The 27,434-nt window shown below is 37.6% G+C and overlaps 1 protein-coding gene across 2 annotated transcripts in view; it reads left to right on the forward strand.

The window, feature by feature from the left end:
- Positions 1-27,434, forward strand: part of LOC131038314 (COP9 signalosome complex subunit 1) — a 35,686-nt gene that overhangs the window by 1,280 nt on the left and 6,972 nt on the right. For both annotated transcript variants that reach the window (XM_057970678.1, XM_057970676.2), the window contains exons 3-4: positions 276-392; positions 506-591. In XM_057970678.1, the coding sequence (XP_057826661.1) occupies positions 276-392; positions 506-591 (203 nt within the window). The remainder of the gene's footprint in view (positions 1-275; positions 393-505; positions 592-27,434) is intronic.

Consider the following 27,434-nt stretch of genomic DNA (forward strand, 5'->3'; position numbering starts at 1 on the left):
AATATGTCACAATCATGTTCTTAAGTTAAATATGTTGTGCTTTCTATTTGTATATTGATTCTTAGATTGGTTCTATTGACAAGACTTGCATTCCCTTGTCATAAAATAAAGAACATATCCTTGTCTCAGAAGCCCTAGATTGCCAATTTAATTAATTTTAATCATAAAAGCTGTTGAAACAGTCATACTAAATGCACGACACAGTCATGACCGTAAAGAGTAGGAGCTGTTGTAATTTATAACTTTTTGTTGAAGACAATGTTATGTGATTGCAGTTTGTGGAGACAAGCATTGATCTTGGAAACAATTACACAGAAGTTATTGCTCCACAAGATGTTGCCACATATGGAGCACTGTGTGCACTTGCATCATTTGATAGATCAGAACTTAAGGTGCAGTTCTTTCTAATTTGTAATATTGGTATATTTGTTGGATAAAAAACAAATTTGTTGCTGCTTATGCCAACATAATGTTTTTGCCTTATTTTGTCATGTCTTCCCACTAGAATAAAGTTATAGACAACAGCAATTTCCGGAATTTCTTGGAACTGGTGCCTGAAGTAAGGGAACTTATTCATGATTTCTATTCAAGGTATGGTTTTAATTTTCTTCATTTGCTTTTTCCCTTTTCAACTCGGCAGTTTACTTATTTTATAAATTTGAAGAAAATGTTTCATTTTCCTATGTCTTCCTTACATTGATTTCTCGGTTCCTAAGGTTCTAGTTCCTGTATACTCTAGATTAGGTTTCTTTGCTATCATTATGTATCTAACCTTATTTCAAGCAATAGACCATCATGTCAAATATATATATGCGTTTTTAGAATCTCGATTGAGTTTAGAACAGATAAATTGTATAAGAGGTTTTCAGTATCTGCTATTAATTCCATGATTTGTAAATAATTTATTACATAATGTGCTAAATGGCCTTTGTGAATGATTTATAGCATTATATGCTGAATGGTGCATGTGTGTGTGTATTTTTTCTAAGCTTTACACCCCATGTTGTGGTCAACTTCAAACTGCTAAATAGTTTGATGGATGATCTTGTGGTCTTATTCGATGAACCTGACATACAACTATTTATATTAGGCTTCCTTCTATGGAACCTACTTTATTGGTCAGGGTACATTGCCAGCATGCACGTTGTAGATTGCAAGCACTCACAAATGTCATGTAAAAAATATTTTAGGTTTTTAACCTAATATATGCTCTTTAAACCCTATGTCATGGTCGACCTCAAACTGCTAAATAGTTAGATGGAAGATCTTGTGGTCTTATTGGGTGAAGCTTAAATGCTATGATTTATAAGAGGCTTCCTTCTCTGGATTAGTTTAATGGTCAGAATTCATTGGTAGTTTGCAAGCGATTCCTTGAAAATGTTGTGTAAAAGATATATTAATTTTTTTAACTAAATGGAAGTAAGCTGAAATGAAAGTGCTTATGTTCAGTAGCCAAGCAGAGGATGCTAACAAGTTAATAATTCTCTGACTGAACTAGGGGCTTTCTAGAATTTTTTGTTAATTTGTCTAGGTTAAGATGCAGTTTGATTTGTTTATTGAGTACTCTGAAGTTCTAGTACCCCAGGAAGTCTGACTCCAGCAGTTATCCACGGCACATATTCCAAGTGATGGAATCACGCTTGTTGTGTTTGTTCTACCAGAGTTGACAGATGTTTCCTCTCCCTTGCTTCGATATGTGTATCTATTGGATTATGGGTACAGATACAGTACTCTTGGCTGCTGTAATCAGACATATCCACACATGTGCTATGTTTGGGCCTTATGTAATATGTCTAGATACAGTACCAGAATGTCCAGTACAGAATCTAGTAAAGGGCTATCCAAAAAACATTTAAAACTTGTTCAAAAACTTTAAAAATAAGTTGTTCTTACATTCACTTATACATTTAATTTACTAAAGACATAAATATAACAGAACAAAAGAATATCCTAAACTTAAAATATAAAAATAAAACTATATAAATAAATATTTTTTAATGTTATGTTATATTCCTTTGGATGTATGAATAACTGACATTTATTTATGTATTTTTATGAATGTTATATCTAGCTGTATCTAGATTAGAGAGTCTTGAAAATTTGCTCTATTTGTGTCAAAGTATCTGTTTCTATGCTACACTAAATTAAAATTTTATTTGGACTTTTAACCATTGTTCCACGGCGTCGGGGACGGGGGGACGGGGGGGACGCGTTTCCGGGACGGGGGGACCAAGGGCCTAAATTTGGGGACGGCAGGAGGACGGCGGGGGGACGGCAGCGAGGGGGTGGCGGGGTGGTGGTGCTCATATATATACATATAGTACTTGAAAAACTAGTTTTGAAAAGATGTATAACAGTATAAGAATTAGATTTCAAATGAAACTATAGGAAATACCAAGATTACTTAGATTAGTAATACTAATTGCTAAATGCTAAATAAAATTTGACAAATGAAATTGTCAAATTGGAGATTTCTCATTTCTATCATATGAATATCGAAAAAGGAAAACGAAAATACGAATATCTGATGCCATTGCAAAGTCTATAATAATAAAGATGATTACATGATTCATCATTACAATGAGTAGCCAAATACAAATACGTGTAGCAATAGCATTACAAAAGAGACTAGAGTCAAAGTCAAAATGACAAAACTCAAAATGTAGCTAATGGAGGCCTCTAATCATCTGCGAACTCCTCCTCACTGGAACTGCTGGACTCCTGAAGATCAAGGTCCCTTAAGCTCACACCAACTAGCCCTGCATCTGAAGTGGTAGGATCATCCTCATCAATCTGTGAAGGCTCCTCTGGCTCTACATCCCATCGTGCCGCTGGACTCTCCTTGTACACGAGTGTCTTGCGGTCTATGAGACGCAAAGCACTGTGTACAGCCACAAGCTTCTCTGCTCTCTTAGAGGTAAGTCTGTTCCTCTTAAGAGAGTGGATGAAGCTATATGTAGACCAGTTCCTCTTAGCAGCTGAAGAACTGGAAACCTGGGATAGCAGACGGATGGCTAGAGTGGTGGTCAAAGATTTCGGGCCATGACAATTCCACCACAAAAGTGGGTCCTCCTGTGCCATAGTGTCTATATCCATCTTTGCCGCATCTGAAAAACCTCTAAGAGTGGCAAATCTTCCCCACTCAGTGCGCATTGTGCCGGCATCTCTGGAATCAAACATCTCTATGCACCTAAAGAAACCCGCCTTCACCTCATCATCCTGAATCGGTGTCATTCTACCCGGTCTAGCCTTGTACCACTTAGGATTCAAGGCAAAGGCAGCCATATGCAAAGGAGTGTTCAACTTGTCCCATCTACTCTGAATGATAGGCCGGATTTGCTCATTGTAGAATGCTAGAGAGGGGTCCTTCACTCGCACAGCAGCCCTCATTTGGTCAAGCATAGAGTCAATGCACTCATACACCTCTCCAAGGTTAGGTGCATCCCCATCCCCATATTTGATCACCTGGAATACTGGAGAAATGATGGAGACAATGTATTTCGCATCAGTCCAAAACACATCACTCTTCACTATCTCCTTCACCCTTCTCACCTGCTCTGTCTCGGCCTCAGCCCACCTATTCCACTCATTAGTCATAACCATGAGTTGCAATGCCTCTTGCAACTCAATCATTCTCTCCAAGAGAATGAAATAGGATGCATATCCAGTCTCAACTGGTTTCAAGAACTCCTTCTTCGCGAAGGTCCTAAAGAGTGCATGTGAAGTGTGGTGGTTGCAGATAAACATCTGCACATCTCTCGCATCGGTGACCACTCCTCTAATCCAGTCAATCTTCCCCATGTCCTTGAGTGCATTGTTCATGGCATGCACACAACATGGGGTCCACCAAATGTGTCTATAGGCTGCCTCAACGAGTCTCCCTGCTGCTCTACACACATAGGCTGCATCTTTCACTACTTGGACCACATTTTGTGGCCCAACCTCCTCAATAGCCTCCTTGAGGACCTGAAACTGGAAATCAGCATCTTTACGATGCCCTGTACAATCAACTGCTCTAAGGAAGTATGGGCCCTCTGCACATGTGACCATGATGTTGATGAGTGGACGATGGTTAATGTTCGTCCACCCATCCATAACTATGCTGCACCCCGATGCCACCCAACATGCCTTCATCTTCTCCATCAAAATATTGATCTTGGAATAGCATTTATCCAAGATTGAGGTCCTCATTTTCGTCTCCCCTGGTGGCACATAAGATGGTCCTCCCTTGGCCACCATAGCCATCATCTCCCTATAATAAGGAGACCGTGTAACATGAAATGGAATGCCATTGGCAAAGAAGAACTTGCCAATGGATTCATCTATCTCATCTCTCAGTTGCACATTAAACATATCAGCAATGGGGTTGCTCTGTGGTGTCTACAACCTACGTTTCCCAGCCCTGGCTGCAGTAGAAGTGGAAGTGGATGGAGATCCAAACATCATTCCTCCTGCATGCAAAGTATGAGAAGTATGTGGCACATTCTGGTTGTCGTGAAGTGATGCCCTAGCAAACAAAGTAGTAGGCATTGAAATATTTGTGTCATCTGGAACCCCCCAAAGCTTGTTAAACTCAATTCTGTACTGTATATTTTGGGGTTCCTCCAAAAACATACAATGTTTCACGCCTTTTCCTCTCCAAAACAGAAAGTGTGCATTCACCCTACTAATGCTACCGAACCATTCTCTGTCACAAATATTGCACTTCCACTTCCTTGTTCCCCCACTTGAATGTGATGTGCCTTGTATTGATATTCGTGAAGCAAACTGTTTTAGAGGAGACTTAGGATGAAAATGACCCCTAGCATATGGTGCCAACAACTCTGAAGGGCAACCTGTACTAACTGGTGCACTCGCCATAGAACTAGATTGGGCTCCAGGATCAGCCCCATGGTCACCCCCCTCATTTTCAGGTTCATATTCTGAATCATTCTCACTATGAGAATGGATTTCCATGTCATCTTCACTCATGCCTTGGGAGCTCATTGTGAAATTGACACTGCATTTCACAAAATAAAAATAAAAATAAAATCAGCCTAGTTTAACAATATATTTTTAAATTTTTTTCCTATTCATCTCAAAATGAGATTTGATGTTGAATAGGGAAAAAAAAACCAAAAATGACATAGAACAATGAAAATCAGAAAAAAAAACAAGAAGTTGAAAAACCCTACCTTGTGCTTGAAAAATCTCTCCAAAATGTAGAAGAATCTTCTTCTTCCTCTTCTTCTTGCTTCTTCTAGCTCCTATCACGCTTGCAATCACTTTTCTCACCCCTTCAATCAATCTTCTTCAAGTATTTCCTCCTCTTCAGGTTGCTGGAAAAAAAATCAGTTTTCCAAAATGAGAGTGAAATCCAAAATAAACATGCTTTTGTGTTGTTTTGGGGGGTAGGGTGGAGCCCACGTCTAATTAGGGTTACCCCTTAACCCCCCCAAAAGGCACATGTTTTAAAAAAAGTGCCTTTTTCTCTCCTCATTCACGTGGGAACGCGGGAGACGCCTGGGCGTCTCCCACGGAGACGCCCAGACGTCTCCACGTCTCACTGGGAGACATAGAGACGTGGGGATGTCTCCACGTCCCGGCGGCGTTTGGGTGGCGGTGGCGGGACGGCGGGGGACGTCGCGTCCCCGGCCCCCCGTCCCCAAGACATCTCTGACGGGGGGACGCGCCCAAAAAGGGGGGGACGCGTCCCCGTGGAACACTGCTTTTAACTGGTAAATGCCCTCTGCAAAATAGTTTTCTCTGCATTCCTGGGTTCTCACATCCAACTATAGGATACTAGAAATATTCCGTAGTTACTGAGGGGGTCTAAACTCAAAGAGGGTAAACCCAAACACATTTGAAACGATAATGCCATGTACTTTAAAATTCTCAACATTACAAATAGCCATGAGAAAGTAAGACTGGCCTCATTGCCAAAGAAGTTATGGATGTCATGCTACAGATGAAGACTGCCCATATGATGAAGATACTGAACATAGATAGTAATTTAACTATAGTTATTGGTTTGTCATATCCATGTGCAATTCATTGGTATTGCATCAATAAGTTCATTTCGATATAGACAGATGTTGGATTGCTGTTCAATGTAAATAAACTTTGTATACCGACTTTCAAAAGAAACAGTTAAGCTATCACACTATGCCAATTTGTGCCAAGTCTCAGGTCATTTTGTCACCGGTAAGACACTGCTGCCATTTACAAAAATATTTTTACTGGCAAAATATGCAATGAGATTTTCAGTGCTGTGTTAGATGATGTCTGTGTACTCTATTGTCAATATTAATACTCACGCATGAAGAGCATCTAATAGATTTCTTTGACCTTTTGGCCAAGACTCAATGTAGGACAAACCATCCATTTTTTGTAATCAACAAGTTCAAATGGAAGTAAAATGCCCTTCAAGAAGAATTAATGGCAACAAAGCTGCAAAGTTGTTATTTATTCTTGTTGTTGTATGGGTACATCTCCAAATTTTAAAAATTGTGACAACAAATTTACGAGTCAATTCTGGGCAGCTTTTTTGTGGATGCTAGGCACCAAGTTGAAGTGTTCAATGTTGCATTTGTAGACTGATAGATAGACATAAGTGACAGGATAGGTAGTTCACTTGTTGTTAGGATACAACAACAAGCATCTGAATTTTTGAGACAAAATCATTCCATATTTTCAGTGTTGTGATAATCATGCAGTTTGGACAATGACCTTCTGGGGCTTGTTTAATATTTTTTTTTTTGTTGAGCATATCTTAGTGGGTGACAAGCTGAGTGACATTGAGTGCAGAAACAAGTTTTTAGAACAAATTCAGTTAGCTAATACCAACTCAAGACCCTTTAGTGTGTGCCTTAGGCGAGATGCCGGGCTTGTCCTTGACAACCAGCACCAAATGTTGCATCAATTTGTAGGTGATATGGAGTGCCTTATTTGAAATAAGCCATGCAAGAGTGAAGTACAAATATCAAGAGTTATCCTAGTGGTCCCTTCAAGATCATACAATAAGTTTGTTGGAACTTGTGTAATCTTGACAATGGTTTTAATTGTATGTTGTCAGCCCCAAGGCAATGCAACAATGCCTAATATCATATTGGATCAAGTCGGCCCTGTCATATTTCAATGACTTATGTTTATATTTGCACATATCTACCTTATTACCAATGATCTTGTTTCATTATAGTGATATACAAAAGTGTTTGAATACAGGATATACCACATCCTTTGTCTCTATTGTTTATTTTCTAAGTTGCTGGTCCCGGTTTGGATTCGGATTCTGGTTCAAGATTTGGGTTCACAAATTCGTTCAAATCTTTTTTGGGGTGGGTTCGGGTTCGCTTTGGGTTCGTTCATACAAAAACATATAAAAATAAAAAATAAAAAATAAAAAATAAAAAATAAAAAATATATACATACATGCAGCAGCAAATAAATTCATAATACACCACTGTCAAGTGTCAACTATGATAATAGACTAATAGTAAAGTAACATAGCAAATACACCACCATATATATTAATGTTTTAGTCCAAATGGCAAATAACATAGCAAAATGCCAAAATACACCACCATATCAATGTTTTAGTTCAAAAATAATAATGTCAATATTAACAATCAGCCATCACTGATTAAATATCATCAAAAGTCATCAAACATATCATCAAAATAGGCAATAAAAAAACTTTAATAAAATAGAAAGAACGTGTTTAGCGCCCAAATTCGGCCAGGGTTCTGCCGCTGAATTTGAAATTCACTGCAAAATCCCCAAAATTCTCCCCGGGTCCTTTCCAGCGAACCCACAGGGCAAAGTCGGGACCCTGGAAGAATTTGCAGCAAATTTGTAAATAACCAGAACTTCTGCAGAACTGAATCAGGACCCTGAGAAATTCTGGAAGAATCTGTCAACTTAGTTTATTTTCTATTGTTTTGTTTGATTCAAGTTTATGTCATTTCAATCTCAAGGCCAACTTCAATTTTTACTAGGTATCAAAGTGAGAGTTACTAGGCTTGTAAGTCTACTCGAGGGGAAAATCGCAATTCTAAGAAATCTGCTGTTCAACTAAAGGAAGTACATATTCTGAAGGACTGTTGATCCTTTTTGACTAAAGGGTTTATTGTGTTGTTACATGCCTAACCCTGAAATTTTGCAGCCCAAGAATCTTAAACAACAAAAATATTGCTAGTTTAAACTTCTCAAGAAATAGCTTTACTGGGCAGCTTATTACAAAATATTAATATCCATTTGGAGATCTACATTCCTTGCAATGTTTCAATTGGGGTCTGGCTTTTGCACTTTTCTAGTCTCTAAGCTCTCTGAAAGTAATGATCTAACCTGAAGGTTTGCCCTAACCCGAGGTTCTCCCTAGACCTAGGGTTCAGTATAAGCAAGATTGGCTAATCAGATTTGACCACCTTTTAAGCATTGGTTACATTTTATCATTTACCACATCAATGGATCGAACATGTTATGACAAATCATCGTGAACAGCAGCAGCTCAATCTGTATTGAGAACAAGACTTCAATCTAGTTAATCTCCATGGATCAAGACATGCTTCATGGAGGATCCAGTTGGAGGCCCAGCTTAAGAGTTAAGGCAATGTAGTCCCCAAAGTTCTTAATTTTCAGACCATAGTAAGCAGATAATGCACTCAGCAAGTTTTTCTTAACTGCAAAGTGTTGAAAATGAAAAACTCTAACCAAAACAGCAGAACTGAGTATACTAATCTACAAACACATACTGCTGAAAATATGAACAGAAAATACTCACATTCTGAACTTTCAGTACTGTATCTGTCTTCTATTTAAACTGAAAAGGAATAAATTGCACTGGAATGAAATTTTAGAAAAGAGAGTATATGCAACATGATTAAAATTAGAATAAGTACTTTTTAAATAGACAAGTACTCTACGAGTCTAAGAGAAACTAGATGAAGTGTCAAGTAAAGCTCCAAGTTAAGCTTCCAACTCACAGCAATGACACTCAGTTTGACTCAATAATCAACTAGTTTGACTAATCAATCAATCTAGTCTAACAACTAATAAGTCTTAATTAAATTAGTTGAAACTCAATTACATGCACAAATCACTCAAGTCTCAAATAATGAACTGGGTGTTATCTTAAAGAAGACTCCCTACATAGCCTGGGCCTTATTCTCATATATGATTATGTTCTTTCCATGCTGGTCTCTCTACTGCACATTGTTCTGGATCTGCTGCTCTCACTGTTGTGCTATCATTGTGAGAACAGTAGAGAGCAACTCAAGGAAGAATATCTTCACTTTTATGTTGTGAGGAGAGGGTTCACCAATTGAGTCTCTTTCGCTAATCTCAAATTTGCCCTAAGTCATGTGCTTTGTCAAAATATCTGCAACCCATGGATCCTTGGTGAACATACTTAAGTACCATTGTTCCCTTCCGAACTCTGTCTCTGAGAAGTTTGTACTGAATGCCAATGTGCTTAGAGCAAGGATTCGTAGGTAGCCTGATTCAACTCTTATTGATAGTATATGCAGCTATTGGCTCCAACATCTCATTGGATGCTTCTGCTATCCACTTGCAAAACCAAATACCATCACAACTAGTAAACAAAGGCTGCCATGAATCCTGTACATATAGATTTGAATGCCACTTCCACTTTTTTCCTGCTGAACTTGGATATCAAAAAATCTGAAGCACTCTTCCTAGCACTATCATGTGCTTTTCAGTTTGAATCTACAAAGCCTTGCAACATCAACTGTCCATCTCCAACACGCCTCAACGCATAATAAAGTGTGCCCTTCAAGTATGGAAGTGCATGCTTTGCAGGAGTCTGATGAATTTGCTTCAGCTTAACCTCAATGTATTTGTTGAAAAACAAATATTAGGTTGGACTATTTGGAATAGTCATGAAATTCATGAGAAACATATCAACTGCTTGTACGCCAAAGGATCCACTAAAACTGAATTTAAATCTACAGTCAACTTCAGATTTGGAACTATTGGGGTAGATAGGGGCTATTAATCCACCCTTTGAAATCTCTTTAAAATCTCTTTGGCATCTTCCCTTGAACAATGGAGATTTTTACATGTACTTTGCCACACTTCAAGACTGCGAAAGTAGAGCATACTTTGAGCTTCTCATTGCTACTTGTGAGGATTAGGTCATCTACATATAGGACTAAAATTGACATATTAGATATATCAAATAGATAGTCAAAGTTAGGATTTGCAACAATTTTGGTGAATCCCAAATCCAACAAGTTCTCATCAATCTGTGAATACCAAACATGTGGTGCTTGCTTCAACCCTTGTAGGGCCTTCTTCAACTTGCATACATGGGTTGCCCATGTGCCACAAACCACTTAGGATGCTTGATATACACTTCTTTCTCCAGTTTGCTACACAAAAAAAATATATTTACATCCATTTAATAGAAAGATCAATCAAAATAAAATGTGAGAGACATAGTTACCATGATGGAAGTATATCTCATAGTTGGAGCAAAAGGTCTCGTTGTTATTTCCCTCTCTTTGGGAGAATCCACATGCAACGAATCTTGCCTTGTACTTCTCTATGTTGTTGTCCATTGGATGCGTCACCTTGTATAACTAGTTGGAATCAACCAATGACTTTCCTTTTGGTCTCAGTTAAATCTGCTAAACATTTCTTTGCATGGTAGAATGATACACTTTTGCCATGGAATCTCTCCAAACATGCTCATAATATTACTCTTACACATCTTACACGACATAGGTTCTTTTACAACACGTCGTATTACATTTTACAAGTGGAGAAGAGTGTTGAACCAAATGGACCACCTATTTTCCACTTGGCCCATAATTTTCAAAATAATTAATAAGTATGAAGTTATGAACATTAGAAATTGCAAGGTGTGTGACACCCAACCCTAAAATTCTATCATTTGGTTGTAAGAGTAAAAGATAAACTAACAAAAGTGAACTAATCACTAACAACTAAAATGCCATAGCATCACTACACCATTTGAACTTCTCTATGCTCACAAGTTTTGTCAAAGCATCTACAATGTTCACTAGACTATGCATCTCTTTGAGCATAACCCTCCTCTTCTCCACCATGTCATAGACAAAGTGGTACCACACATCAATGCTTTGTCTGCACATGAAATGCATGGTTATTTGCCAAGGTGATGGCCCTTTCATTGTCAAATTTAATTTGCATTACTCCTCAATTCAATGCAACATCATAACACAACTTGTGCAGGTAGATCTTCTTATAGGCATCAATAGCTACCATGTGCTCTATCTTTGTAGTTGGATAAGTGATCACAATTTGTTGCTACTCATCCAATTGATTGCTTAGAATCCTCTAGCATTGCTACATATGTCACCAACATTGCTAAAACATGTGCTCTAGGTGACCAACACGGTGCTACAAGTCTCACCAACACCACTACAAGCATGTTGTAGGTTACCCGAATTTCTAGAAGCATCACCAACATTGCAATAGGTGATCCAAGGCATTGTGATAGGTGTCACCAACATTGCTATAGGTGATCCAAGGCATTGCTAGAGGTGTCACCAACATTGCTTTGATGTGGCACACAAATATTTGAAGACTCTTGTTTGTATCCCAATGCCCTTGCTAGCATTTTCCATAAACCTGCTTAAGACTAACATTAATTGTGCAATATCTAGTTTGGTGTAGACAATAGCATACACGAGACACCCAATTGTACTTGCATGAGGGTCATGCCTCATGTCCTCCATTTCACTTGGTGTGGAAGGACTTTGCCCAACTAAAAGCGTTATTTTCATAAGAATATGTTCACTCATTTTCCCAATCTTGCTTGTTAAAACCCTTCAAATTGGAGTCGACATATTTCCCATAACTTAACCAAAGTTTTGTGTTAGCTTTATCTCTTCTAGTATCTATGCCTAAGATAACTATGCAGCTCTCCAATCCTTCATATCAAACCATAATAAAAGTTGAGATTTCACATCCATAATGATATGCTAATCGCCACTAACCAACATGTTATTCACATACAAAACATTAACAATAAATTGATCATTGATATAATAAACACAATGATCTTATATGGCTCTAACAAATCCCAACGTCAAAACATATGAACCTATCTTTTACTACCACATTTTAGGAGACTATTTAGGAGCATAAAGAGATTTCTTTAAGTTGTGAACCATTTTCTCCCCACCTTTTTCCGTGAAATGCTTTGCTATGTCATATAGATCACTTCCTCCATATTTCCGTGCTAGAAAGTTTTTTTAACAACCATTTCCTCAACATCAAGCTTAGTAGCAACAACGATAAATAAAAGAAATTAAATGGATGTAAGCTTTGCAACAAAAAGAAAATATCTCATCGAAATCTATTTCCTCTATATGGCAACAACTCTTAGCAACCAAACTTGCTTTATTATTTTTCACCTTGCCCACAAAATCTAAGTCGCTAGTCTTGGTATAGGGACGAGTATGGGATTAGGTAGATATGTTGGTACATTTTATTTTTCCTTAGGTATGAGTACAGTTTTAATATATATATATATATATATATATATATATATAATTTAAAAATTATAAAATTAAAAATAGTAACATTCATAATTACTGAAAAACAAAATATTTAAATACTTAATAATTACAATATGATAATTCAAAGATTTTCCAAATGTGATTAAATACAAAATGAAAGTTACAGTCAATATTCAGTAACTTTTATGTTGCTCTTTATTGAGAGCATCATAGTCAGCAGTTAGTTCAATTTAATTTGGACCACAATCAGCTACAGTGCCACTCCCTCTAGCCATGTCACATGTAGAAGTTGCTCATCTATAGAGACTTTGGCAAGCTATGCAATTGTTGTGTCTTATTTGGCACACTCAAGAGCTAGATACCAATTCCTCGTCACTCTTTCATTGTAATCAAGTCTTTAATATGACTAGAGATGCAAGTTGGAGTTTTTTTTTTGCACCCAATCTTGCACTTAATTGAGTGGATAAAAGGAGCATGCACTTCAATTTAGCTCAACTTTATACAACATTTACAATTACAAAAGATAAATTATATTATATAACAATGAATGAAAAATGAGAACTTAAAAAAAAAAGATGGATACTTGAGAGAGAAATTTTATTGCAAAAGGCTGCAAGTAAACAGAGCCTTGGCTATGCTTGTACCGCCATTCATGAGCATCTTTCCTGTACTTGTCTCAAAGAGAGCAAACATCATGATTCCTTGAAGATACAAAGTGGTCAAACTCACTCAAGGCAACACTCTGTATATATTTTGAATGTAGTGATGTAACCAACAACAGTCCACAACAGTCCCTTTATCTTTATATGGTGCCACCCTCATCTGCAAAGAAAGTATTTTTGAGCTAATGCTTTTGTATGGTAATGCTCCTTGGCTTCTGTAATGGTCTATATTTTTTCAACTATGGATTCAATGCCATAATAAATTTCATCCAAACATGGATGATTTGTTTCAACATACCTAACTATGCTGACAATGGGCCTAGTGAGACTGAACATATTCCACATGAGTCCACTGCTCATAATCTAGGATCAATGCTTTGACTTTTTGGGCTGTCATTGTATTTGGTTTCCTCCTTACACTCTAAAGAGTGTTGATGATCGTGGTGCTCAATGATTGTAACAGCTTGTCCCAATAACTGTATATCATTTCAGATGTTTTTCTTTTCAACATCCAAACTCTCCCCTTTTGGGCTGTATGATGCCTTTGGAACAGTTACGACAGTCCCTTAATATAATCTTCACAAGTTTAGCAACATCAAAAGAATTAAATAAAAACCGTGATTAGAAATAGTATGACAATAATTATGTGATGCAGTTCATTCCATACCATGTATGGCATTCACAGTAAATCAGTATTAACATTTCCTTACTAACATAGTACGATCAACCATGATAATTTTTGTTATTCAAAATCACATAATTTATTGTTATTGTTATTATTTTTGGCAAATTGCTACCAAGGGGGTAGTTTCCATTGCATTAATCACAAAGAAAACAAGATACATGATTTTAGCAGCAGTAAGCAAACAAGGGCTTTATGGCCTCTATGACCTCTTGATACTAAGCTGCTTAGGAAGGAACAAATCCCCATTTACACCCATCATGTAGTCATATGTCTCAAGATTGCTCATACTCAAGCCATCTCTTAGAGACATTACAGTATCATGCATGATCTTTTTTTTTAGAATCACCTCTATGTCAAAAGCATCAGCAACCAGACCATTGAAGGCTTCAGACTTAAGTCTTTTCAGGGCCTTCATAGTTGGGTCCTGAAGATGGGGGACAACCATATGCTTGATAGCTTTTCCACTGCTTTGTGGTCCCCAGTAGTCCGTGCCAGAATGTAGACAAAGCTCTCAAGGAGCTCAGCATTGTGCATATGGTCACGGCCTAGGCACTCATCCCCTAAGATCTTCCTCACCGCTTCCTACGCCTCATCCCCATCTAGAACACAGATCTCCTTCAGTTGTGCTTCCATCGACACCTAGTTATAGTCACATTCACATTCTGGGATAATCACTATATCCACCTCTTCAGACACCGACCCCACCATTCTTTGCACCAAGATGTTTTCACTTCCTTCTACATGCTTGGCTTTATAACGGAAGGCAACGTTGGCAACTTCCATGAAGAATGCCGAGCGAATTAGGCATTGCAAGATTTGGATAGATCCCCTTGACATCTCCTTACGTACCACTTGTGCACAATCGTATCCTGATGAGGGTGTTTTCAGAACTGCCTTCTTCAGAGCACATCAAAAGCAACGTCACTGAGGCTTAGACCAATCCAAGCCATGATATCATTTGAAATGATAACATCATTTGCTTGATCGATGGCATGATTATATAGGAAATCTGCCTCTTGATTTGCTTCATGAAACACATGTTTTATCGAGAAATCCTTTCCCATCCAGGATCTCCTGAATGTCGTTCACCCACATTCTAGATTTCCAACTTGGGGCATTTCCATAGCTAACAGTTTGAATCACATTTAGGGAATCTCCTTCAATATCAACATTGAGAAGATTCCACTCCTTAAATAATCTTAGGTCGCCAAGGAGGACCGCAAATTCGGCATCATTGTTGGTGTTGTTAGGAAGCTTAATAGAAGGTCCCCATATTAGATTACTAGTGTTGCTTCTTACAATGAAACCAGCACCAGATGGTCCAGGATTTCCCTTGGAGGCACCGCCAAAGTTTAGTTTCAAACGACCCTTTGGTGGGATACATAATTTATTACTTAATAATAATATTAAAATTTTCAAATAATATTTGCTAGAAATTGCAAAAAACCCTTCACACATAAGTAGATTCTTATGTTACCCCAAGCTTCTAAGACAGATTTTTCTTTTGCCATTTTTGGGGATAGAGGAAAGGACAGAGGGGACAACTATATAAAAAATAGGGAAAATTTAAAATGTGTAGGGCAATTTTAAATATATTTACATGATTACATTGATAAATCTAAAATCACTCATCATATACATTATACATAGCTTTTGAGTTTAAATTCATAAATTCATATACATGATATAACTATAGTTATTTCAAATTGCTTTCAATTTCATACATTCTTAAATATAATTCATTGAATCTCGAGTCACTTTCTATATGCATGTAATTATATGAATATCAAAATGCCCAAAGGCTGCAAGTTTCAACAAAAGTATCATATATGTCAAAAGTCTCAAAAGAGTCAAAAGTAAAACGAAGAAAGTATGCTGCTGCCCCTAGTCTTCATCAAAATCAGTGTCACTGCCACAGTTAGTCTCAGCCTCAAAGGTTGCTCATCCAATGGGATCCCAACCAATCCCTTTTGTGCATTGCCTCATAAATTTGTGTGGCGTCTTTGGGATTGACATCCCATTGTAAAGCTGGACTTTGTTGATACCATGGAGTTTGAGCTAAGCCTATTCCTCTAGATGGAGTGGATAAAGCCATATGTAGACCAATTCCTCCCTAAAATGGAGGAAATAGCAACCTGTGAAAGGAGGCAAATGACAAGCATCCTCAACTCTAGTGCATTTGACCCATGCCATTGCCACCATCCAATGGGGTTTTTTGTGCCATTACTGCTCTATCCATCCTTGCCTCTGGTGTGTTGAAGTTTGGATAGAGTAGTAATGGCACAAAAAACATCAGCAATGGAAGTCTTTGTCATATCCCATGCTTGCACATTGAACATATTTGAAACTGACCTCGGCTGCCCACTAACACTAGCCTTTCTCTTTCCTTTTTTGGCATCCACACTATGAATAGCACTACCACTACCAACATTGGATGACACAGGCATAAATGGCTGTGAAGGAAATTGCATTGGCATGGGCACACCTTTACATTTGTTTTCTGCATACATATGTAATCTATAACACTCTATCTTCTCATCCTCCTTTATATCTTTACAAAATTTAACTCCTTTGCTTGAAACGCCCAAGAAATGAGACCACACCCTTGTGTAGCTCCCTCTAAAATCTATGGGATGAACAGGGCAAAGAAGAACTTTTTTGGGGTTAAAAGGGCCCTTGTGCATAGCTTTTTAAGGTAACTGAAGGGCCCTCAAATTGGTTTTGTGGTTGTTTCACCCCCATACCCTCATTTCCACCCCAATTATATTTATTTCATTTTCAACTTCTTCCCCTTCTTGATCACTACTGTCATTGCCACTGTTGCTCATGTTTTATGGGTGCAATGCAAGTTTAAGTACAGAAATGTGAGGAAAAAAAATCAGACATTTGATGGATATTTCTTCTTTTGTTGAACTTGAAAACAAAACAAAACAAGGGACTCACCTAGAGTGGTCTCAATGCTCCAACTGCTCCTTCAAACCCTGTTGTTTCCTCCCTTTTTTTTTAACTTAAAACTTCCAAACCTTGCTGCTTGTTTCTCCTTTTTTTTGCTCTCATTCAAAATGAGATAGCAATGAAGAAATTAGGTTTTTTAACTCAATTAGGCTGAGCTGGAAGTGTGGGGGCCACTAAGCAATAGAATAAGAGTTGAAAAAAAACATTGCAAATAAGGGGGTGTTGAAATGGTTAGCTAGTTCGGATCATATTTTAATGTTGCCTTGTGGCAATTAAAATATTATCTTATTGTAATAAGGTTAAGTGATTTATGTCTATAGGGCTGGGCCCAAATGTAACATGTGATTAAGCAATTTATGTCTATAGGGCTGGGCCCAAATGTAACGTGTGGTTAAGCATTTCATGTCTAATAGGGCTGGGCCCAAAAGGAAACGTGTCACAAGTTGCAAGTTACGTAGGGCCCAAATTGGGCGCCAAAGTGTAAAGTGAAATATGTAAAATAAAGGGAATTGGTTAAGGCCGACTTAGAAGACTTGAACATGAATCTTGTATATAAACAAGATTCATTCTACACAATGTATCATCTTCATTTTAAGCACTGCTAGCCTTATGTGAATCATCCTTCCAAGAGCAGCGAACTATCTTTTTGAGGCAGCGATTCAGTCCTAGGAACCAGCAAATTGTCTCAGTGGCAGTGAATCACATTCACAGTCAGCGAATTCACTCCTATGCTTTGCGAATGATCTGTATGACAACAAGTAGCAAACCTTGATATTGCAGATAAGTCTATCAAGCTATTCCTTGTGCCCTAGTTTGGAATCTTCATTCTGCTGATCTTATTTATATGTTGCTTCAAGTGTTGAAGCAAAGTTGTATACTAATATTGTCTAATATAAACTGAGATCTTGTTGCTGGGTTTTTCACCTCCAAGAGGAAGGTTTTCCCAGGGTACTTGTGTCTTGTGTTGTGTACTTTTATTATTATTTCTGCTTATTCTCAGTCTGTGTATAATTTAAGTAACTAGATTAACATCTGATTGCCTAAAATCAACAGGGGGGACTGACAGCCTGTCCTAGGGATGATCAGGAGATGTCCTTGGCTGCCTCCCTAACTCGTCTCCATCGTTTCTGATTGTTTGAAATGTTTATGCCAAATTCCTGAGTTTTGGTGATGACAAGGGGACATCCCCTCGTCCTTGGAGAGTTTCCGTTTCTGAAATGCCATGATGTTTGTTGGAAACATGTCCCTAGGTTTCCCTAGATCACTAGATTCTCATTTCAAATTGGAAACTAGAAAAAATACACAAACAACACAAATAGCTGAAACTAGAAAACCACAAACTATTGAAATTTGACATTTCTTTGAACTTCTGCACAAATCCTTTAATCTTCAATATATTCCCAAAATTATTTTTCTACACATTTGAACTTCCTAGAGGGAATAGCCTATGCTAGATAAGAAAGTTTTAGTCCCCAAATCCAATTTGGAAACCAAGAGACTTTTCACCCTTTGATCTTGCTGCCAACATGGTTTTCATTTGGCCAAAAAAGAACACCCCGCTTAATCTTTAAAAAAGGAGTTTTTGGTAACAAACAATGAATCATTTTCCTTAAGCCTAGCTTCTTTTATAATCACTTGCTTGCTATTTCTAGCCTCCTTTAGAAGTCTCTAGAAATTCTTTGCTTTTTTATTTAATATTTCAAATTGCCCTCTTCTCCTAGTGACACTTTTGATAATATTTTAATTCCTCATTTAAAAACACACTTTTTGGGACTTTGTGATTTAATAATAAAATAGAAGCTGCCTTTTATAAAAGTAAAGTTTTTTTGTTGTCATTATAAGACAATCTTTCTATAACGGAAATGATTGAGAATAAAAACACAAAAGATAGAAAGGAAACTTCCTAAAACTAACTAAAGACAAAAGACATAAATGGAAGTTTCTAAATACTAACTAAATGACTAAGATGACCATTATATCAATATTACAATATTATTCTAATACCCTCCTTTAATTGTCATTCTACTAACACTTGACATAATCTACAGGTCATTTGGTCACGAATGCATAGAAGGCTCCCCACTTCTTAGAACGCTTTGCGACATGAGCTTGCTGTTGATACCCTCTCTAGTTCTGCAGAACTTCTGGATATGGCCAAGTTTACCATAATCCTTCTACCACAATCCTTCCAGCATAATGTTGGGTAACAAAGCCATCCCGACCTTTGATATCGGCTTCTCAAAATCCACAATTTTTGTATGAAAAATCATTCAAAAAACCCATCATGTTTTTTTGTGGAAAAAATTCAGAGAACCTTCCAGTAGAGAAAGAACCCATCATGATAATTCGATGTTGTAATTAATTAAGGAGAGGAATACTCCTTATATAGAAAATTACAAGACTATTTTTTTTTTAATGGAAACGATTGAGATTAGAAACCTGAAAGATAGAAAGGAAACTTCCTAAAACTAACCAAACACGAAAGACATAAATGGAAGTTTCTAAATACTAAATTAATGACTAAGATGACCATTACATCAATATTACAATATTATTTTAATATTAACCACAAGAAGTAGCTTACTTTTAGACAAGTTCAGAGAATTAACTAGAAAACACAAACACACCCATGACACTCCCACACCTCGATGAGCCCCCAATTGACGTTGAAATGCTCACATTTCTTTTTTAATTTCATGTTCACTACCTTTATTACTACTGTTCATGTTGTTTTCTGAAATAATAATGCAAGTGTCAATTGAAAATATAAATGAAAAATATTATACATTTCTTCCTTAAAACTTTGGAAAAGTGTAATGTTCCCCAATTCAGAACATAAAGATATACTCTTAAGATAAGATTTAATTAAAGATTTTAAAACTTAATTTTATGAAAACAATTAATTACAAGCATATTATTTAGAAACCATCACTACATCTTGATTAATAGCAATACCGCTGCCAATCATCATCTATATGCCCCAGATAACTAGGATGTGGACATCCAACAACGATTTGAATATAATCTACTTATAAAGAATCATATGCCACAACCTTCAAAGAGCATATAGTCATATCTCTAAAGACCACCGAAGACTCCTTATTGGAAATAGGTAGAAAACGATATAGTTATTTTATTAATTAAGAGTATATGTGGCTGCGACACAATCTGCCAAAGAATGACAGCAACCACCTTGTGAGGAGATGAAATAGTATTGACAGCGATAAAGGAATATCCGATTTCATCAAGTATCGCCACCTAACAATAAAGATTGATTAAGTTAATAGTACTGTGCTTAGGAAAGACGTCGAGTTACCTGGCGGGATGAAATATTAATATAGACTATTTAATACCTTCTGCTACGAATTTCCGTTTACAAGCATCGCGATAATGAAAGTCGAGTATTGGACTTTACGGCATGGAAGGACATCTTTGACTTCTTAGACCGGATATCAAAAATCTGGAAGAGTAACCTTAGGGCTCTTAACATTTGCATAAGGCACAACAACAGCATCCCCTCAGTCGCAACATCACAACATTAATGCTGATAGTAACACTTGAACCCTCATACCTCATCAATAAATCAGACATTACAGCAATCAGGAGGAAATTATATTATTTATTTAACCCAGTTGGATCTGCTCAGTAAGAACTGATGCTGGTGGCTTTATCAGTGACAAGCAATAATAATACAAAGCATAAACGGCACCAAGGGATTGCAAATAGTGAAGTTGTATCTCAGAAACATATGGAGAATTGATAGAGTAAGAAGAAGAATCTAAGAAATTGTCCCACTTTCCAAGTAAGCCTGTGAAAGATACCACATGCAAACCTATACCAGAAGGGGAAACAAGATGAGTGAACAGCTAAGCAATGATTTGAGAGCCTTTATAGCAAACAGCTCAAACCCCCCAAGAATTGATTAAACAAAATGAGAGAACTAATCAACTTCTCCTTCAAGCTATACAATCAATTAGTAACAATCAGACTAGACCACACCAGAGTAATGGAAGGGACACCGATTCCAACCATTCAGAAAATAATCATAACAATAATACTTGTAATATGAGGCCAACTAGACCCCCCTTCCTACCAAATGAAGTTTAGGAGGAAGAAGGAGAAGAAGCAAACACTCGACCGACGGATAATGTTGATGCAATCCTAGAAGCATATTCTAAACTTGATCCCGAATTAAAGGGAAATGTGTCTTTTAGAGATTATTGTGATTGCAAAATGAGGGCCATCCCTAATATGAAGAGAAAAAGACAATCTGACAAGGATATTAAAGATAGAATAAACAAAATAACCCTTCCTTGTTTTGACGGATCTGGAAAATTTACAGCACGTTCATGGGTTCAAAAGTTAGATACTTATCTGTCACTAAGCCCAATGACGGAGGAGAATGCAATTAAATTTGTAGTGCTACACTTAACAGGAACAGCCCATGATTGGTGACATCATGGTCTCATCACGCAAGGCCATCAATACATAAGCACTTACGATGAGTTTACACAAAAACTCATCAAGAGATTCGATCAAAGGCATCCACAATGGTACTTCAAAGAACTAACTCAACTAAGGCAAAAAGGGTCAGTAGAAGAGTTTGCCTCCGAATTCCAAAATTTAGCTGTCATGGTACCAGAAATCTCTCAAGAAAGACTCGTCTACCTCTTTGTGGAAGGATTAAAAGAATCAATCCACAATATTGTAAGTGCCATGGACCCCACCAGCTTAGAGGAAGCAATCCTAAAGGCTATGAAATTCGATATCATCCATCCAAAGATAAATCCGAAACTTCAACATCAAATACACATTCCAAAAATTCAGATGAGGAGGAACACAAGAAGGAATTCCAAGGAAAGACATGCTTTTATTGTAATGAGAAATGGGAACATGGACATGTATGCCAAAAGGGAAATGACCAAAAACGACTAGATGATCAAAGAAAGAAGAATTTGTGCTTTAAGTGCAATGAACCTTGGGGATGAAGGCATATATGTGGAAAGGGAAACCAAATCCATACGATTGAAGCATCCGTTGATGAAGAAGCACAAAAGAATATAGGTAAGAAGGTAAGGTACAAAGAGGAAGATCCTAAGAACCTGCAATCAAAAAAAGAAGAAACTTCGAGATGGAGCTTCTTGGAGGAACAAGAATCATTGTAGCTCCTATTCGAAAGAAGGCAAGGAGGATACTTACTCAAGAAATTCCAAGCAGACTTATGGTATGATTCCGATATTAATACATGTAAGATAACATGTATTAATCTTAATCTAACAATCTAGTTCTTAAAATGTATGCTCCGTGTTTGCACAAGTGTATATGTTGTGTATGCTCAGTGTCTTCATTGCATTCATGTGTATACTTCATGTTTTCGCATGCATGCTAAATATGGGAAATGGCCTGAAGAGTAAGATATGGATCGCGAGGGGCTCACAAGTGACCCAAAAGCAGGTACTTACAATTGAAGAGTCAAGTCACCCCTTAAAATCTTCTCCCCAATTGTGCAAGAGGAAATGCATAAAGATTGATAGTATGAAACCCATCTTGTGTTGTGGGCTTGAGATGCAACAAAGTATTGACATTCTTCCCTCAACTTCACAAGTTTTGTGTTGTGGGCTTGAGATGCAACAAAGTATTGACATTCTCCTCCCAACTTCACAAGTTTTGTGTTGTGGGTTTGAGATGCAATAGAGTTTGACATTCTCCCCCCAGCTTCACAAGTCTTGTGTTGTGGGCTTGAGATGCAATAGAGTTTTGACATTCTCCCCCCAAGTTCACAAGATGGCAAGTGCTTAGGGAAATGAGGCCTTGATGGGGAAATGGCTCTCAGCAAACCCATCCCGTCTCTTCCTTCCAAAGTCTAACATGCTTATATTATTTATGATGTAGTTGCTTAATCCTTTCAATGGGAGATGCATATATGTATATTTCCATGTATTGTTCAAATGTGATTGCAGACCCAATAATCAAGATTATAATATTGCTCGAGGGCAAGCAAATTCAAGGAGGGGAGACTGTAATGTTCCCCAATTCAGAACATAAAGATATACGCTTAAGATAAGATTTAATTAAAGATTTAAAAACTTATTATTATGAAAACAATTAATTACAAGTATTTTATCAAGAAACGATCACTACATCTTGATTAATTATAGTACCGCTGCCTATCATAGTCTATATGCCCTGGATAACTAGGATGAGGACATTCAACAACGATTTGAATATAATCTACTTATAAAGAATCATATGCCACGACCTTCAAAGAACATATAGTCATATCTCTAAAGACTGCCGAAGACTCCTTATTGGAAATAGGTAGAAAACGATATAGTTATTCGATTAATTAAGAGTATATGTGGCAGCGACACAATCTGCCAAAGAATGACAGCAACCACCTTATGAGGAGATGAAATAGTATTGACAGTGATAAAGGAATATGCGATTTCATCAAGTATCGCCACCTAACAATATAGATTGATTAAGTTAATAGTACCGTGCTTAGGAAAGACGTTGAGTTACCTGGCGGGAGGAAATGTTAATATAGACGATTTGATACCTTCTGCTACTAATTTCCATTTACAAGCATCGCGATATTGAGAGTCGAGTATTGGATTTTACAGCATGGAAGGACATCTTTGACTTCTTAGACTGGATATCAATAATATGGAAGAGTAACCTTAGGGCTCTTAACATTTGCATAAGGCACAGCAACAGCATCCTCTCAGTTGCAACATCATAACATTAAGGGTGATAGTAACACTTGAACCCTCATACCTCATCAATAAATCAGACATACAGCAATTAGGAGGAAATTATATTATTTATTTAACCCAGTTGGATCTGCTAAGTAAAAACTGATGCTGGTGGCATTATCGGGGACAAGCAATAATAATACAGAGCATAAACGGCACCAAGGGATTGCAAATAGTGAAGTTGTATCTCAGAAACATACGGACAATTGATAGAGTAAGAAGAAGAATCTAAGAAATTGTCCCACTTTCGAAGTAAGTCAATAAGGGGACATCACAAAAAGAAAAAGAAAGATCACTTTTGTCTTCCACTTCTCTTGCTATCTCACTCTTTGCCACTCACTAATGCTGATTTTTTCAGCTACACCTCCAAACCCTACCCAAAATGAAACTTTTTCCTCCAACTTGACTACAATTTTTTTGGCATGTAAAACGAGTTAAAATGTGTGAGGCTTATTTTTGTTAAATTTTTTTGGGGGCCCATAAAAAATATCAAAATAGTTCTTTTTTCATTTGGACTTTTTAAAAGAAAAAACTGGTTGATATGCTACCTATCCTTGGGATGGGCTGTCTAGTTCAAAAGGTGACATTCCAATGGCCTTCTTAACTGTTATTCTATCTGCCCACAGAGCTAACTTCAATTTTTTATCCCAAGATCTCTTATTTTCTTCTAGGATTTTCTTGATGATAGTCAAAAGGCTTTTATTGCTAGATTCTGCTTGTCCATTCCCCTGAGGGATGTTTGTGTTAGATATTTTGTCATTGATGTCAAGTGTTTTTGTCAAGCTTGTGCTATTCAAGCTGGAGGATTACTCAAAGTAATATTGGACTGAGTTTGAAGTGCCTTATTGAGTTACTGTTTATTCAATTTTGGTGGAGCTGCTTGAGGTGCTTGAGCTGCTTGACATGTTTGAGGCGCTTGAGCTATGTGTGTGTCTGCTTCAGCAAGGTGTGTGCTTACTTGTCATTTCTGTCAACTGCTTAGTCAACCTAAAGGCCATGTCATTGTTTGATTAAGTCAAGAGGCTCGATTTCTTTTATGTGTGGCGGCTAAGTTTTAATTCTAGCATTGAATTTATTCAAGATGAAGACAATTTTCTTTAGCTGATGTGGAAGGTTGAGATAATCAAAGAAACGGGACTCAGACTCGGCAAGGCCGAATCGGACTCGGATTCAGACTCTGCTGGACTCGGGAAAGTGAAAAACTCAAGAAATTTAGAGATTCTAAAAGATTTAAAACTTGTTTCAGGCACCCTTTATTGAATACACCTTAAACACACAATAACATCATCAAACTCGGCTCATTTGATTACATACACAAGTATACATCAATCACATAAGCATAAACGCAAATTGTAGCTGAAGGAAATAACAAACATAGATATATAAATATTGTCTTGGATGATTCGACAACCATAGCCGCTCCCTGTGACACAATGCCATGCTCACCAACATTAGGAACATCCGTGTCACTATCTGCCTCTGAATCTCCTATCCGTGCTCGTGCTCTTCGCTCCTCCTTTGCCATGGCTATAGTCTTAGGCTCTATATCTACCTGGTCGATCCAATCAGTGTCAGACTCGGAGGTTAAATTTTCCCTACTTCTATCGACGCAGTTTCCCCCCATATTTTTCGACGGGGGTTTGGGGGCAGCGCCCCTTGCGGGGTCAAGGGGCAGTGAGGCCAAAAAAACTTATTATTTAATAAAGGCGTTGGGTGTTATTTTTCTATTGGCTGACATGTTGTAACTTTAATTTTTCTCATTCTTAGGCGGAGGTTGTAGTGAACAAAGACGAGACCATTCATTTTAAAAAAACTTTTTAAAATGTTTTTGTTTTTGTCATTTTACGTAACCCAGCTAGTAGCCAAGTTTCAGGCTTGGGACTCGCCGAGTTTGCTCGCCAGACTCGGAGTCCGAGTTCGAGTCCCAGAGAGTCGGCGAGCATGGCTCGGACTCGCCGAGTTTATGCTATTCATGGCGATTTTCGTTTCTCTGGAGATAATATATTCAGCGACATACTCCTGCAAGGTTCAGATTTTGTATGTAACACCTTACTAAGTTTGGCGTTGTCTCTACGCATGATGGCTATCTCCACGATAAGCACGTATTTAAACAGTTTGTTATCATTTTGGATATGTTTTTATAGCTTTGTCAGAGTGGCTGCCAGATGTGTGGTATATGAAAGGATTTTTTTTTTGCGTATGTTCGATAGAAGGGATGGCGAATAACTTGGAAGTTGTGCTCCAAACATTGGCGTAAGTTTTTTTTTTTGGCTGTGAGGTCAAAGACGTTATGGCTTCAGCTGTGTGCGCATTAAAGAAGGAACAGAGTTGGTTGTAAAATTCTTATCGGGGGTGCCTTTAAATAAAAATAAGGTGCATCTAATTTTGAGGAGTGCTAGACGTGGTCAAGATAGTGTGTGAAGTCTGCGCACTAGTTACGTTTTTTTTTGTGGTGGAATTTTTTTTTTTTTGGGTATGCGTTTTGTACTTACTGATGTAGTGCGCTTAATGGAGGTATATAAATTCTTTTCTGTATGGAGTCTTATATATATGTAGTCGCCTGTAGGAAATAAAAAAATATATTAGCGGCTGGCAGATTAAAGGGCAGGAATTGAAAATTATAAAGTTTGTATGAGTTCGCACAGTTTGGTGTTGCAAGTGATGCTGCAAGTTTAGTTAAGAGATAACTCTATTGGAGTTTGTATATATTTATATAGACTGCATCTTTTGTTTGAAGCAGTGAGCGATCGTGGGTATATTTGAAGTATTTTGAAAGGCAAACTTCTTCTTTGCAGTGAGAAGGAACGCAAAGTAAGAACTGAATTTAAATGTTTATTTATCAGTGACAAAGTTCTGATTTTTGTAATTCTGAGTTCATATTTTGGGTTTTGAAGGGAGTTGGTGCTCTCTTTTGTATGGGGTTGGAACCTCTACTGGTCTCAGTTGGTGCTGAGTGGAGAGTTGTTGCTCTCTTTGAATTTAGCCGTGTAATCTGGGTTGGTGCCCATGGAAGTTAATGGAAGTCTTTTGATGCCGTGGTTTTTTACCCGAAAGGGTTTTCCAAAAACGACTCTTCTCTCAAAAAATTACGGCAGCTCTCCAAAAATGAATATCACTCGCCCAGAAAAACGCACCAACAAACAACAAAAAATGAATCTAATATCTTTCGCCTGCAAAAAAAACATTCTTCATGGCTCAACCACATACACAAAACATATAGACCACGATCTTTTTTTTTGATTCACCCAGAAACGGACACCAAAGACATTCTAAAAGAATCATCACAGAACCACTGCCGCCTTCACCACCCAAAAAAAAATGATGTGTTTAACTCAGCCCAGAGGTGTCAAAACCATGAAGCGCTTAACTTCAAATATTCTGACAGAAAAAATGGCACCTACAAAAACACACGACATGGAAATAATAGCTCCCCATTGCAAATAGGGACCCCAACTTTTTCGCTTTCTAGGTTAGTTGTCTTAGCTTAGTTGTTGGTAGTTGTCGAGTCTTTGCTATTAGCCTCTTATTTGTAGTTGCTCAGGGGCTGATCAAGTCTCTCTTTAGGATGAAGTGAGGTACAACACTTCCTTTCCCAGCCAAGGCATAATCACTTCCACTTCTCCCAGCACTGTCAGTGGGTGCCCAAACCCGATCACACCCATTTCCATTCCTCACCATTGCCATCATCATTTCACTGTCCATTTCCTTCCATTTCCACCTTCCCTCTCTCACTCCTATCTTCTTCCATTTCTTTTTATGCACCCTCACCTTCCCTTCCACCCTTCCACCCCTTATCCCTCCATCCTTCTTCATCTTTCACCCTACCCTTTCCACTTCCATCCCATTCACTTCTTTCCTTCCTCCCTCTACA

This window comes from Cryptomeria japonica, chromosome 6 (genome assembly GCF_030272615.1).
Source record: "Cryptomeria japonica chromosome 6, Sugi_1.0, whole genome shotgun sequence".
NCBI lineage: Eukaryota > Viridiplantae > Streptophyta > Pinopsida > Cupressales > Cupressaceae > Cryptomeria > Cryptomeria japonica.